The 14,906-nt window shown below is 45.2% G+C and overlaps 1 protein-coding gene across 1 annotated transcript in view; it reads right to left on the bottom strand.

The window, feature by feature from the left end:
• Nucleotides 1-10,967, bottom strand: part of RORA (RAR related orphan receptor A) — a gene marked incomplete at its 5' end in the record, with an annotated part of 250,994 nt that extends 240,027 nt beyond the window's left edge. Inside the window, one exon of the mRNA XM_026052806.1 lies at nucleotides 10,934-10,967. Within this exon, the coding sequence (XP_025908591.1) occupies nucleotides 10,934-10,967 (34 nt within the window). The remainder of the gene's footprint in view (nucleotides 1-10,933) is intronic.
• Nucleotides 10,968-14,906: the final 3,939 nt, after the last annotated feature.

Raw genomic sequence — 14,906 nt, forward strand, 5'->3', positions numbered from 1 at the left:
TTTTTTTTTTTTTTTTTTTTTTTTTTTTTTTTTTGAGGAGGCACTTTCCTCTCCCATCTCATGGTAATTTGAATTTTGTCACTGTGAGACATGGTCAAGCGCATAAATGACCCAGCAGCACTCAAGTTCTCTTGTCCGATCTCAGCCCTCTCTTTTCTGTCTCAATTTCTACTTATCACCGAGTCCTTGTAATACAAAAACAAGTATGTGAGAGCCCACTGAATCTCACACTGGGTCCATCCTCTTTCAGACCATGCAATTGTGSTCCGCTAACACAGGCTGAATGATAAAAAGCTAGGCTGACCTCTCCCAGGACAAATGCTCCTTCTGCTTGCTTATCTTCCCTGCAAACACTTACTTTTCCAATTTACTGAAGCCTGTATTCTCAATCACAGTTGTCTTTTAACTGCCCTGGACCCATATCCGCCTGCCTCCCGTGTGCTGCTGCACTGGATTTTAATGGCTTCTTCAAAGAGACCATTGGCAAGTGTAACATTCTTTCCCTTCCCTTTGATTGGATTTCCCTTCTGTAACTTCATCGTCCTTTTACTACCAAAGATAAAGGAGATTTTCAACTTTTCTATTCCCCTAATTCATCTGTTTTCCCCATGGCAATATTTTATCCCTTCCTATCTTTCTAATGCCAACTGTCTTTCCTGCCTAATTCCACTCCTTCATCTCATGTTCTCTTTGGGCTCTTTTCCAAGACAAGCCTAACCTTCATCTTTGCCACATCAGAAATACTGACCTAATTCACTAACAATTAACACCTCACCRTCCCCTGGAGCTCACTGGATACACAAGCACAGCCAAGAATTTCTCTCCTCCCAACTCAGTACAAGGACCATGAGCATTTCAATCCTCACGTTGACAGAATCCCAGGTACCGTCCCCATCCATAAATCAAACCTTATGCCTTGCCAAGTGTTCTTGCCAACTTGATGGGTGCTTTTGCTGTAGCAAACTGGGCTTCTTTTGTTTCAGCAGCATCCTCCCTTGAGCCACCGTGTTTGTTTTTAGTTAGGCTTTTTCCTTCATCACTCATTTAGTCTTTGGAAAATTCACCATCCTTCAATGGTCTTAAGCAGATCTCGACATCTCACCTACATCACAAACTTGACCACCACCTCTATCGAGTTCCAGATGCCTCCTTCACCCACCCTACTCCTCTTATTGATACCTCACCATAAGGCCACGGCTTCTTTTCCCCCTTCCAMGCCCCTCCTGTTGTCCACTCACTTGGATCACTACAAACAAACACCACGCTCGGATCTCACACCCCAGGACCTAACGTGGCATCTCAGTTCCCTTAACCTGGATACCAGAATGYAAAGAAGCATACATCTAAAACTACAAATTTATCCTGCCTGGCATCATTGCCATATGGCCTTCTCTATTTTCACGCACACCACCCTCACCCAGAAGGACGAGGAGCCTCTAGAGCGTGTGCGCTCAAGTTGCTGCAATCTCTCAAAGCCTCCAATCTTTAYAAACAACAAACAACAACAAAATCACAGATGCTTTCTCTTTATAGTGACCGAGGGCTTTTCACAAGCCAGGAATTGCAGATCTCGTCAGCGTGGATGGCTGCAGCAGTACAGAACACTCTGTACCAAGCTGTCCCCGTATTTTCTTAGAAATCATTGCAGCAGCAAGGAGAAAGAACGTTAAAAAAAAAGCCTCAACATATAGGGCTGAAGAAATTCATAAACCATCGAGGGAACCTCTAGACCACAATATATTCTGAGTGACTGAGTGAAACCTTTGARAGTTTTGTCCATCGGTATAACTTTTTCAGCTCTGAGCCCCATATATTGACCTATATGTGACAGCAAATCTAGGCTGAACATACAGTTACTCTCCTAGCATTCAGCTTTCAATTCCTGCATCTCTTGTAAGTGCTTTCACATTTTGGTTTTTACTTTTCTGGAGGTTTTCATAGCACAGAGCTCTTTCTCTTCATCTATAAATCAGTAACAACTGCAGGGAGGCAAGGAAGAAAGGGAGGGATTTGATCTCAGATGCATTTGCACCCAAAGTTCTAGAGAATGCTGTCATCTCAGGTCATTCACATCTTTTCCTCAGGTATGTGTCCATATTTTCCCTTTATTCTGCCTTAGAAGCATAGGCCTTTGCACAGACCACTTCCCTCTTCAGCATTAACCTCTCAAATATCACCTCAACATTTTTATTTATCTAAATATACACTTGTATATATGTTTATCTATATATATACACACACAGAATTATCCCCATAATACAAGCAAGGGGACAGTAACATGCAGAACTAAAGACTGCACAAAGCCAGGAAATGAAGGTGGCCCTGAATCCTCAGGCTTTTCAGAAGTTCAGTATGTAGATGCAGAAATTCTTATTGCCTTACTTGGAATATATACAAGTAAATTAATGATTTTCCACTCATTTTCATGGGTGGATTGCTTCCCACCACAGGCACCACTGGGGCAAACGGGCACCCCGAGGGCAAGCGCCTCTYGTCCAGCAGGGTGGGTGCTAAGCGCGTTTCACCTGGGGCTGTCTCGCATGATCCAGAACAWGTCTCCTCCAGAGGCAGTTTCTTAATTTCTCCTTTCAAGAGCACCTGTGATGCTCAGCGGTTGCAGGCCAGCCTTACCTGTGCACACGCTAGAAGCACTAGCAGGCTAACAACAACAGGGAAAAAGGGAAAGCAGCACAGCTAGATTTAAAAAGGAAATGGTTTCAAGACATGTCAAGAAAAAATACAGCTGATGGTCACACACAGGCAAGTGCTGTGTCCCCTGCTAAGGACAGTTTTATTTCCACACTGCTGTGGGCAGATCTCCCTGCGCCTGCCTGACCGCCCTGCAGAGCTCCTCCAGCCCCGCTCTGACACCCGTCCCTGTGTGAGCCACAAAAACCTCCTTCGGCAGCAAACTCCCTTTTGTGGGGGAAGTATTTTAAGCAAGCACCCGAGATGCTGCGTGGGGTTGGCTTGTGATATTTCTGGAGCTAGAGATGAGCCCGAGCTGTGTGAATCGAGCGCAGACTCCAACAAGCTTCCGACTCGGTTTCCCTGCCTTGTTTCTCCAGGGGATGGAMGGCGGCCGGGGCCCGCGCCCAGGCAGTGCTGCCACCACGGCTGCCTGCAGAACAAACCCCTGCCGGCACCTCCCTCCCGAACGCCCCGAGCGCTCGGCACACAGAGGACACACGCGCTCGGGTCCCTAAATCCATTCTGACATCAACACTGTTGTCCACTGTCTCAGCATAAACATCCTTGTTACAGGAAAGATTTTTTTTTCCCTTAACGGCAAAGAGTGAAAAAAAAAAATCACATTAAACTACTTGGAAAGCAAGTGTCAAGATAAGCTAAAAATGCACAGAAAGTAAATCTGACACTTAGTCGAGTTTTTGACAGTGGGGGGATTTGGTATTCTTCTTTTCCAATTATAGGCAAGACATCCCCAACCTCCTGTGTTTAATTCACAGCTTTGAGGTCTATTTTKCCACACCAGGCTGATTTTCTAGGAGTATTTTGATGAGAAATGCTGGAAAAAAAGAGTTTTATTTTGCTTTGGGAAGGCAATGAGAATGTGCTTCAAGCTATATTATTAATAATAATAGCAATAATAATGACTCCTTCCCTCATAGCTTCCTTACTTATAAATGAAGAAAACCTTCACTTTGTCTTTTATTGAGGTCAYGTATTATTTTCAAAAACATCAGTATTCTAAATTAAATATTACTGTACTTGATAGAACTGCTGCAGCAGCCATCTGCAAGTGTTTCAGCATATGCTTAACTTTAGGGCATCTGAATGGTCTTGGAGAATTCTCCTTTCTAGAAGGAGGTGATTTTGTCTGACATATCTTACCAGTGGAAATAGGAAAAACTCAAACAAACAAGACAGACACACACACTCCCAGGGCTTGTATTCTTTCTTTCAAAATGCATAGCAAGCTCATCCTAAGAAACAGACCTGTTATCTTGTATGATTTCTGTATCACTTCCATTATTTTGAGCTGTTCTTCTARATCAGGAACCTTTAGTAGTAGCTCAGATACAAATTCCATTCCTGGACATATCCCTACAGCTCCAATTAAAGCAGGTCTGGAGGCACCTGAAAGTGCCTGGTGGTGATGCTGCWTCAGTGACATAGACTCACCTTGGTTTGGGGAACCAAATCACACAGCTCAGTGTTTTAGAAATTCTAAATTCTAAAATTCTAAAGAAATTAGCAATTTAGAATTTCTAAAGAAACTCAAAAAAACCCCACACACCCTGAAGTCAACTTGACCTAGATCCATCTATAGCCCTCATACAGTCCATCCTATACTTTAAGTCTTACAATTTGAATTACAGGTTTTCTATGCTGAATTTCCTGTAATAAATTCCCAAACAGCCAAACCAGAAGTTAACAGGAGCTTGGTATCTTGAAGGGAAGATCAGGCTAYACTTCCGGTGAAAACCCCTCTCAAACAACTTTGGGAAGGTTCCTCGGACAGTTTTTTCCAAGCGCGCAGCTCCCGTTGCCGGYGTCGCTCGCGCCGCCCAGCTCCAACTTACATAACCCAAGCTCCGAGCCCAGCTGCCTTCCCCTAGGAGCGTGGCCAGTGATTAAGTGTTAATAGAGTGCTAGCAGAGCCGGGACACGGTGTCTTTCAGCCGGGCTGGCGGCGGCTGCGGGCGCGCGCCGCTGCGCCAGGGTGCCTGTGCCACCTAGTGCTGCTGTGACGCACTGTTCTGCGCCCGTGACAGGCCCTGGCAGCGGGCAGCAGCCAGAGCCTCACGGGGCTGGCGCACTGGCACACGTGGCCATACAAGCAGCGCCAGCTGCTTGTGAAGGGGCATCAGCCCTGGGACTGCTCGTGTCTCGGACTCAGCCCTCCTGTGCCCTGCACAGCTTGAACTGTCTGCTGCACAGTGGGCACCCACAACCCACAGCAGGCAACAAAGCCATCCCTGGGCAGGCCAAGTCCGAGGCTTCCCGGCCTCCAGTTGCTCCAACATTCCCTCCTCCCTGCTGCTTCGCAGGGCTGAGCAGAGCGCATTTCCTCCACGGCAGYACCACAGTAACGTATTGCTGTTTCTCAGCTACGAGCTCTGCTGAGCAATTTGCCAATAGTTTAGAAGCAAGATGACTAGTTAGGGAAGATGCTGTCAGCACCACTGTTGCTGAGCCTTGGACACACACACAACCACAGCCCCCTTACTAAAGGCAGAGCTAGCAAGAAGTTCATACAGGTACAACTGCACTACTAAAATGGGTTAATACACAAATAAAACAGCCATTAATACCTATGTCTTAATAAACATGACCCGCTCCACCATGATTTTTAAAAATCAGCCCTTGCTGGTGTTTATTCACTTAGAGTCGGACAGCAAAACCAAAGTGCTGCCAGGCTGCCCAGCACAGCACCTGCCTGCAAGCCCTCGCTGGGGATGTTCCAGTGGATGGGGCTCGGGCTGCACAGCAAGTGCCACGACCACAGCAGGAGAAGCAGCATTCGTACCCAGTTATGTCCAGCCTTTTCTGAGGCTGCAAGCAGCACTCAAGCTCTCAGCACCTCCACAGGGAGGCAGCTGAACAGCCCTGGTAGCCCTTGTTCCAGTGGTGCCGGTAGGATATAACTAAGATGCATGCATAAAGCTTGAAACGTGATATAAAACTCCCCATTTGGGCCTGGTGACCCACAGATATTCCTAATAAATGCCCAGGGACTTGGGAAACCCAGCTCCATCTGCAGAGCACCTGAGGCACCAGGACCCTTACGCGCACACGTCCCCAGCAACTCCGAGCTGCCTCAGGCACCGCAGAAACAGCAACTTCAAAGCCAAAGTTACTCGGGTTTTCRCAGGTTACTTTTTTCCTTATCTCCTTTTTAGTTCAGCTCTGTAGAAATCCAATTTCTAATTTCACTTCTGCCTGTAGTACAGCCCTCTCAAGACTGACCACAACTTCCCCCTTGTTCTTGCTGTCCCCAGCTCCTTCCCCACGCTCCGGTCCAAAGGGCTCTCCAGCAGCCCTGTCCCTCTCCATCCTGCATTCCCAGGATGTGCCGAGTCCCAGAGGTGTCTGCTGACAGAGGCATTTGCAAGGATAAAGCAGTTGGAAGCGTGGCACAACCTAAGACGAGAGCTTGATGAGCCACATAAACCCCAGATCCTGCCAGGACACGGGTGCAGGATAAGACTTCTCTCTGCTCCATTAAAGATTTTGGAGGTGGGATGTCAGGGGAGATGGAAGACAACAAGCTGGTAACTAAATAAAAGATACACACAAGTTACACGGTGGGAAGGAGCGACGAAAGGTCACACTGTTACCCAAGTGCTCTGGCTAAGTCTGAAGATGTTACTGTAATATGAGGGAACAGACAACCTCTACTCGACAAAAAACCTAGAGAACTTGAAGGCAGAACCCGCATCTCATTCTTCCAGCAATTGTCCATTCAATCATTTCCAGCCAAACTGTCACTCATGCTGTGACCAATAAGCAAGGATTTGTCACGCACCTGCCCGGTGCAAGCTATTGTATTCACGTGGAAACCATTGAGCTGCTTAACGAACACATGCACCATTTCTTCTAAACACCAGGGGAGGACAGGAAATAAAAACAACGTTTCAATATGTTTTATTCCATGTATTTGTAACTACAGTCAGTCCTGAAAGCAGTCCTAAAATACAGATAGCAAAAACAATCAGAATTGTCCTAATTCCTCAGGAAAAAAATACTCCTCAGGAATATCGTTATATAAGTGTTGCTCTCCCATTATATATTTYTTCTTTCATGACACAGAATGCCGATCACATTAGGGTCTCCTGCAAGCGTGCCCAGAAGGGTGTGGGTGCAGGCACACAGCATTGGGGGGCAATACTGGTGTACAAACAGGTCAGGCATCGATGAGCATGGGATGTGCGCAATGGCTGGGGAGCCAGGGATCCACGGTGGGAACTCGCAGCTTCTCTCTGCCTTTGGAAACTATTCTGGGAGCCTCCTGGAAAAGGCACCGGCTTTAATGGTATAAAATTCAACAAGACTTGAAATTAACCTTTTAGGGAATCTTTCACATTCAATGTGGAATAACAGAGCGGGCTGTGATGTGACATTTTTGTAGGTGAAAACATCAAAGGCAGCCCTGCCGCAGACTGATCTACCTTTGAACACCCAAGGGTATCTGAGACTGCCAAGTCTCTGTAGACTAGACAGAGAGAAAGGAAAAGAAAGAGAAAGAGATCTAAGATATTCCTCTATTTAAGGTGAAGTCATTCTAACTAGGATTTAATTCAATCTTTTACACTTTGTTACTGCTGGTGGTTTTTTAATACACAGTCAAAAGAGAAAAATCAGGATAAAAGGAAAAGAACATTATTTCTGACTGTCAGGCCATAATAAGGCATAAATACATGAAAATTTAACTGCTACCACTTATTCTTTCCTTCCTCTTTAGCATTCATGCCTTAGGAATTCCTTTATATTGGAGTTATGCAATAAACAAACCAGAAAAGCAGTATCACCCTTTGAAAGGCTGCATAAAGCGGTAAGTAGCTGTCTAACAACTCAGACACATCTGAACTAATGGCCGCTGCCTATTCCTGCTCCTCTCAAACACACATCTGAACGCTCTGCTCGAGCTCCCATCTTGCTGGCTCTATTTAATCTCTCTTCAAAGTGCTCCTGACAAGCCCCGTTCCTGCGCCTTGCTGAGGGCATAACAAGGAACGCCAGGCACACAAAGCCCAGCTTGGGGCTGCAGTTCTGTACCCCTGCGATCCACACGGCCCTGCTGAGCCCTGACCCTCGGAAGCCATAACTGGGAGATTCCTTAAAAACATTTTAACATATCATCATGGAAGGGATGCACACTGTATCCTAAAGGGCCACCAAATGCAGAGCAGGGGGCAAATAAATACTATTTGGAGGGGTCTCCTTCTCCAGGCCTGTCTCTCATCTTCTTCATTCCTTCAGCAACTTCTACCTTCTAATTTCAGAGCGGTCACCAGTGTTAAGACACATATAAATCACATATACCAAATAGAAAATAGCTACTATTTTGTGCATGGTTTAGTCCAGCTTGGTCTCATAGTTTGATATTAGGGCCTCAGTTTATAATTTAAAATAAAAGCTGACATTAATTAAGAAGTTTCCTTATATTCAAAGTATTTACACACTTAAACATCTATGGCTCCTTCTCTTAGACTGTCATCCCATGAACATGTTTGCTTCAGGTATTGAAGAAGTGTGCAAATCTAGATAATTTGATGAAAACTCTCCTCTATGGAAACTGTATTTCTTTTTATCTGCTGTTTAGCATGCCTAGTCACAGTTTTCTCTCTTTCAGGGACACATTGCTTTGCAGGAACGGAAAAGATAACCAAAAGGTTAGGCTTTTGGACACACAGGTCTTCACCAGTCCTACCCCGCAGCAGTTAAAGACTGTCTGCCTTAATTCCGTAAGTCCTCATGGCAGGTGGTATTTTATGGAATGACTTATTTATAGAATAGCTGGCAGGTAAATGGAAAACACTATTGTCAAAATAACACTCAAACAAAACACTGTCACATAGTGGGCAGAAATCACAGTCAACTACCAAGATCAACCATCCTGACTTCCAAAGTAGTAGCTCTCTAGGATAATGCCAGTCAGAAGGGACCTCAGTATAACCAGCATTTGGTCCAAAGTTCCAACCATGGCCAGGTAGGATGCCAGGCCATGGTTTTTAGAGCTTTAATTCAGTCTTGAAAATCTCCAGGGATGAAAACTGCATATCCTATCTGGGCAGTCTGTTACACCCATGACAGACTGTCAGCATGGGACAAGGTTTTCCTCATAACTGTCTGGAACCTCTCCTGTTCCGACTCATTCCCTCATCTCATCCTCCCGCCACACATCTCCACAAAGAGCCAGGCTCCATCCATCCTGCCAGCCTCCTCCAGGTACCTGAGAGCTCCTGTTATGATCCCCATGTCCTTCTTTTCACCAGGCTAGCACCACCATGGCACTGAAGTTCTGCTTTATCCCTTCTGAAAGGCTCTCGAGCTCATCTTCAGAGAACATCAGTGAAGGTAGGCCAGAGCGAGGACAGAGATGGCTCTGCAAAAGGCACTTTATTCCGGGTCCTCCAGCCTACTCTTTGGAGGAGCCCTTTGGAGAAGGGCTTCATGTCATGCCTGTGGCAGGAACCAGGGCAGCCACCYAAGGGACTCTGAGCTGGCCCCTGGGGCCCTGCTTAGACATTACAGCAGAGAAAGAGGCAATCCCACCTCAGTTTTCAACAACAAGCAATGAAAAAAACTGCCAGGTGAGAGGGGAAGAGTCGAGGCTGGCCAGGTGAGGCACCAGCCTGGGAAGCCGGCATTTTGCTCTGCTCACCACCTAACAGGGTTATTTCACCGCGACACAAAGCTAGATTAGGACAGGAATAAAGTTAATGGGAAGATGACCCAATAAGCTCAGACCAGCCAGTGCAGGCTGCAAAAGCCTGCGAAGAGGAGCAAGTGCGATCCTCTTGTTCCACAGCTTCTAGGACTGCATCAGGCATGTAACACCCTCCAAGAAACCAGGTGTTTCCAGAGAAATGAACAACTTCACATCGGAGGCACCAGAGACAGGAGACAGCCCCAGACAGCACCGCAGGGCCCGGTGCTGACACAGCGCAGGCCTCGCACAGGAGCCGAGGAGGGGTCAGTCCCCAGCAGCGCACACGGCTCAGGGACATACGGCTCGGGGACACATGGGGGCCAGCAGACAGGGCCACGGCCACACACRGGGACCACACACGGGGGCCAAAGGGCCTCGCTCCAGAGGGGAAAACCACCCGCACAACGCAGACAATTGACATGAGGCAACACACAGCCCCGGCCTCGGCAGCATTTGCAGCTTACAGATTCCAASAGCATTTTTATGGTTTGCTAAAGAAGTGGAAAAAATGTGCCCACAAGTGGAGGTGGGAGGGGAGGGGAGGGAAGGGAGAGCTCGCTGCTGCTTTCAAGTTACACACGTTCTTCTCCCCACCGAATAATCCAGGTGATGCCACGTCTGAACTTCCTTCATGAAACAACTTCTAATAGAGCCTGCCAAGAGCCTCCACAGGGAGCAACCTCTCACCTCACTGCAGATCAYGGGAAATTAAGTGAACCACTTGAAAAAGGAACAAATTCTTAAATGGCCTCTTCCCGAATCAGCTTGAATCTATTTGAACTTATCTTCAAAAAGATCCTGAGATCTCACATAATAGGGAAAAAATTATATGTATTTTATACAGTTTCTCATAGTTCTTTCACAGCCACTGAGACAAAGGAAAAAAGATGCTCCAAAGCAAAGWGAAGATATAAAGCCTTAGATGAAGYTGCTAATTCTCACCCAACTTCCTCCCACACATTGTGATATCCTGACCTTGATTCATCTCTATCAATGATAACTTCAATRATGCAAACGTTTTTTTGATGATCATTTTACTCAGTGCTGCCACAATAGATGTGGGGTGGGTTTCATACTTTAAACAAGATTAATGGTCAAGTTTAATTTTTTTTTCTCTCCTCCCTTATTTCGTATTATTCATCTCTGCCCTGAAGAGTCTGGTACTTACAAAAAGGTTGGATTTCTAAGTTTCCACTGATGCACAGAGGATGTTCTAAATCRTTTTTCTTAATAAACCTAGATACTGCACCACCTAGATATCAGCTAGGCAGCTTGAGGCAAGTCTCTTAATTTCTGTACTAATTTTTGTTGTACTACAACCCAAAAAGCATCTGACCCTACTTATCTGCTCCTCAAAACTACCCTTTCTGCTTTCGTCATTGAAAAAAATGGTTACCACAAAGAAAAACATAAGAGGCAATAGAATTATTGTAAGAGTTGAAGCAACAGAATTATTGTAAGAGTCTGCAACTCAAAACACAAACACAATAACTCAAAAATGCAGTAGTTGCACACCTAACAACATCAACCACTTACCAGTGCAGCACAGGATGACCAAGGAAAGACATTTTCATATCCAATCTGACCCCTCTCCAGGGAAGCGCTGCTAAGTTATATTCAGCTGCATTGTTGCTTTCTAAGAGAAAGGGTAACAAGGAGCCTCTAGATCTCTGCTTAAATGCATCCCTGGGGGCCCCTGGGTAGAGGCCCCAGGTGAGACTGGTCAGGGCCATTAGCACCTATTAGTGCCCTCAAGGCCCTGGCAGGGCCTAATAATCATCAGGTGATGCTAAGCTGCTGTGCTGCGAAGCACAGGGGAGCCGATTCCCAGCACAGACCAAACCTTAAACAGAAACACCTGCAGTAAGACACTGTGTGTATGAAACTTGCTATGGGCCTCGGTCCAGAAAGCAGAAACAAATCCTTAAGAAACGTTTGTGAAAGCATACAATAACTTCCCAAATACATCTTTTCTAATTTATTTTAAAATACTGATATTGCATAAGTATTAAAAATAATTAAGAACTGAGCATCATATTAGTGCATTGCTCCTGTAGCCTCTGTTCTGAAAAGAAAAAAAGGAAAAAAAATAAATAAATTTGGGAAGAATGAATGACTTCTCTGTTGCGAGATGTGCAAAGGTAACATGCCCAGTGCTGTAGCCCTCCCAAGCATTCAATGTCTGAAGGGTCTCCAGGGAACACGCGTCGGTGCAATACACTCTTGGCGCCTTCTGCTTCCTGATACTTGCTGCTATGAAGCCTGTGGTATCTCAAACAAAATTTCCAGCAGCAGATGCAAGACATTCTAGGAAATTCTGAACACATGACGGCTATAAGATTACAAAAATTCAGCTGTACACCACCAAGGATACATTTCCACACCTTACTGGCCATCTACATCCCTTCTGCCTCTCCCAAGAAAGCAGCCCCTTTGGAGGTCCCAATAAAATAAAGGAGAATTATGGATAGAAAGAAACATTTGTCCAAGATTGTGCAGAAAACCTGCTCGGGTTACCTGAACAAGGGTGAAGAGAGCCTTAGAGTGAAGAGCACGTGCATCCTTGCTGTGTTTAACGTCTGTTCCATTTAAAGAATTTTATTTCTGATCTGCTGTAAATGTCAATCTTCACTTTCTTAACTCTGTGTAGACACTGAACCAAATTCTCAATTCTGGGTATGGGTTAGTAGGCAAGGTCCCAAATTATCTGAAATACAATTTGGGTTAAATACAAGGTCCAATTTGCCACTGAGATATACCTAAAGTCTCAGGCACAAGTACCCCCCGAAATGTTTGTACAGGTCAAATAGCTGCCTACCTTCAGCGCTGAAAAAATTGGTCTTTAATAATAAAAGAGAAAAATTCTACAGCACTTCAGTCAAGTCCTGGCTTCCCCATGGTTTCTAAATATGACAGAATGAAGAAACCTGACAGTTACTTCCCAGTCAATGAAAAGCTTTTAAGACTGCTTTGAACTGAAAGGAAGAATCCAAAGCCTTTGAGGCATGAAGAAAAGGCAGAAAGAGCCTAGAAACTCGTAAACCTCCTGCCCACGGCACGCGCAGGGCTGTGGGCACCCAAGGAGCACGGGAAGGTCCCTGCATCGGTGCTAGCCCATGGCCCAGTCCCTGTTCCCACCAGGTCACCCCCAAAAGCTCCTGCAGCTCCCAGCAARGCCAGTTCCACCACAGCCTGTTCCCTGTTGCCTCCCGGTGGCCATGGGACCCGAGGCCTCGCGGCCTCCCTCTGCCTTTCGCTCTCATCCATTTGCCTCAGTTTTTGAGAGGAAAGTTGGGTTTGGTGCATCAAATGTGGTGCATCAAATKCAGAGGTATTTGCAAACTTTCTAGGTTATCTGCACACTGCCCCTGCCTGCAACATCTAAATCTGCTTCAGTTAACTCCTGCAAAGCTAATTAGGTCCAAAGTGCTAAAAACGATTTTCAAAAAATACTTTCAAAATATTGCACTTTTGAGGATATCCCAAGAAGAGAGGCAAACCAAAGGAGAGCTAAATGGCAGAACCAGAGCTCTCAGATCTGCTTTAGAAAGTCACAGAGAAAGACAGGAGAGGGAAAAGCTGGTGCATCCAGAGAGGGAAGAAGGGGTGAGTGGAAACAGCTGGACTTGTTCAGCTGTGTCAACATTCGGCTGCTTCACAGATTGACTAGCAAAGTGTCATCTGAAACCAATTACATTCCCAAAACCCCATGGACCCAGTTCATAACATTGATTAATCCACATTGTGAAAATGTCCCCAAGCAAAACTGGAACAGCTGTCAGCCCTTAGAGCTCAGAAATAGCATCCTTCTTTTTAAAGCACAAAATAATAATGCAAATTCTTTAATACCAGCTTTGTAATTTTCAGAAACTCATATACCTGTTTCTAGCAATTAAGGAGCAAACAGAATCTGCAGCGACGGGCAGGAGCTCGGGTGCTGCCGGGCTCCTTTTGAACATCCGCGCTCCGCACTGCACAGGGATGCGCAGGAATGTCCTAGCAGTTGGAATCAGCAGAGTGCACAAGTGAAATAAAAAAATGAAGAGCAAACAGGGAGATTTCTGGTCTTCACTTTAGTTTTTTTTATTCTATGAGCTATTCTGAAATGAAGTTTAAAGGAACAGTGAAATGTTTTGTCCTTATGTAACTCGCTTACCATGTGTCTTTTTAAAGAGATTATGGATTCAGCTACAGATGCACAAGAAATCTTTAGCACTGCCACACTGCCTGTGCTCCAACTTAAAGGAATAAAGTCAACAGCACTTGCCTTAACAGACTCTTTATTCTCTATTCTGCATGGGCATGTACACGTGCCAGTAGTAAGTTATACTGCACTTAACGAATATACAGAAAACAGGAAAAAAATGCTACTTTGCACATATGCAACTCTGAAGACATTTACAAACTGCTTTTGATTCCCACAGATGTCAGAAATAAAAAACAGTCCCTGGATCTAGCATTGTGTATTCCCTAAAAGTAAAGAAAAATCAAAAGTGAAACCTTGCCTCGGATGAAGTTTTCAACTTGCCCAATACCCATTCCCAGAAGACCAAAGGGATACGAAAGTTTATCAAAAGTCTATTGGGGTGATGCAAGGCTGAGCATGACACCAAACTGCATCTTCTGGCCTTAGGAAACTATTATAATTTTCTCGTGGATAAAGATAACTGGTTCATAACATTCGTCTTCGAGAATATATGGAGTTTAAAGATGAAATCACTTATACCTTGTTAAAACCCAACCTGAGAATGGGACATTATTTTTCAAGTAACTTACAATACTAATGGTTCAATTCACACGAGCTGCTAATAGTAGCTGACAGGCTGAGAGAATAATATGTAAGGCATTCTTAAGATTACGGTGACAAAAAATGTACAAAGATCTGCAAAATTAGGGCRAAGTACAAAGGAAGTTATTCARACTATATCACTATCACACATCCACAAATTCATAGGATTTGAAGTCAAAAAAAGACCAGCGGGGTCACCTTTCCTTGCATATCGCAAGCTTTGCACACCCCAGGTCATTACATCTCCCATCATTAACCCCTGCCCTGAGCCCGGTGCTGTCGGATCAAAACGTTTCCCACAGAAAGGCATCCAGCTTCATCCCAAGGCTTCGGGAGATGGCGAATCAGCTGCTGCTTCTGGTAACTCATTCCAATGTTTAATCACATTCAGCACTGAGCATTTCTGCCTAATCTCCTATCTGAATCCATCTGCTCCAGCATTCAGCCCCTAGTTCCCACTTCGCTGTTCTTCATCAGATTAGAGAGTCCTTTAGTACTTGCCATTTTCTCTTGGTGAAGATGCTGTTACCCTCTAGCCTCCCCCTCTTATTGTGGATGAATTTAACAGGTAACGCTCACAGCAACTGAAGACTCTTTCTCCATCCTCAAGTATTTTATGTCCACTTTCTGAAACTTACCCAATACTTCAAGGTCCTTCTAAAATATGGACCTTGGAAGGGCAGGAATCATTCCTGCAGTGGTGTTGCCGATGCACGTACC

This window comes from Nothoprocta perdicaria, unplaced genomic scaffold, assembly GCF_003342845.1.
Source record: "Nothoprocta perdicaria isolate Ctin4 unplaced genomic scaffold, notPer1 scaffold_113, whole genome shotgun sequence".
Taxonomy (NCBI): Eukaryota; Metazoa; Chordata; class Aves; order Tinamiformes; family Tinamidae; genus Nothoprocta; species Nothoprocta perdicaria.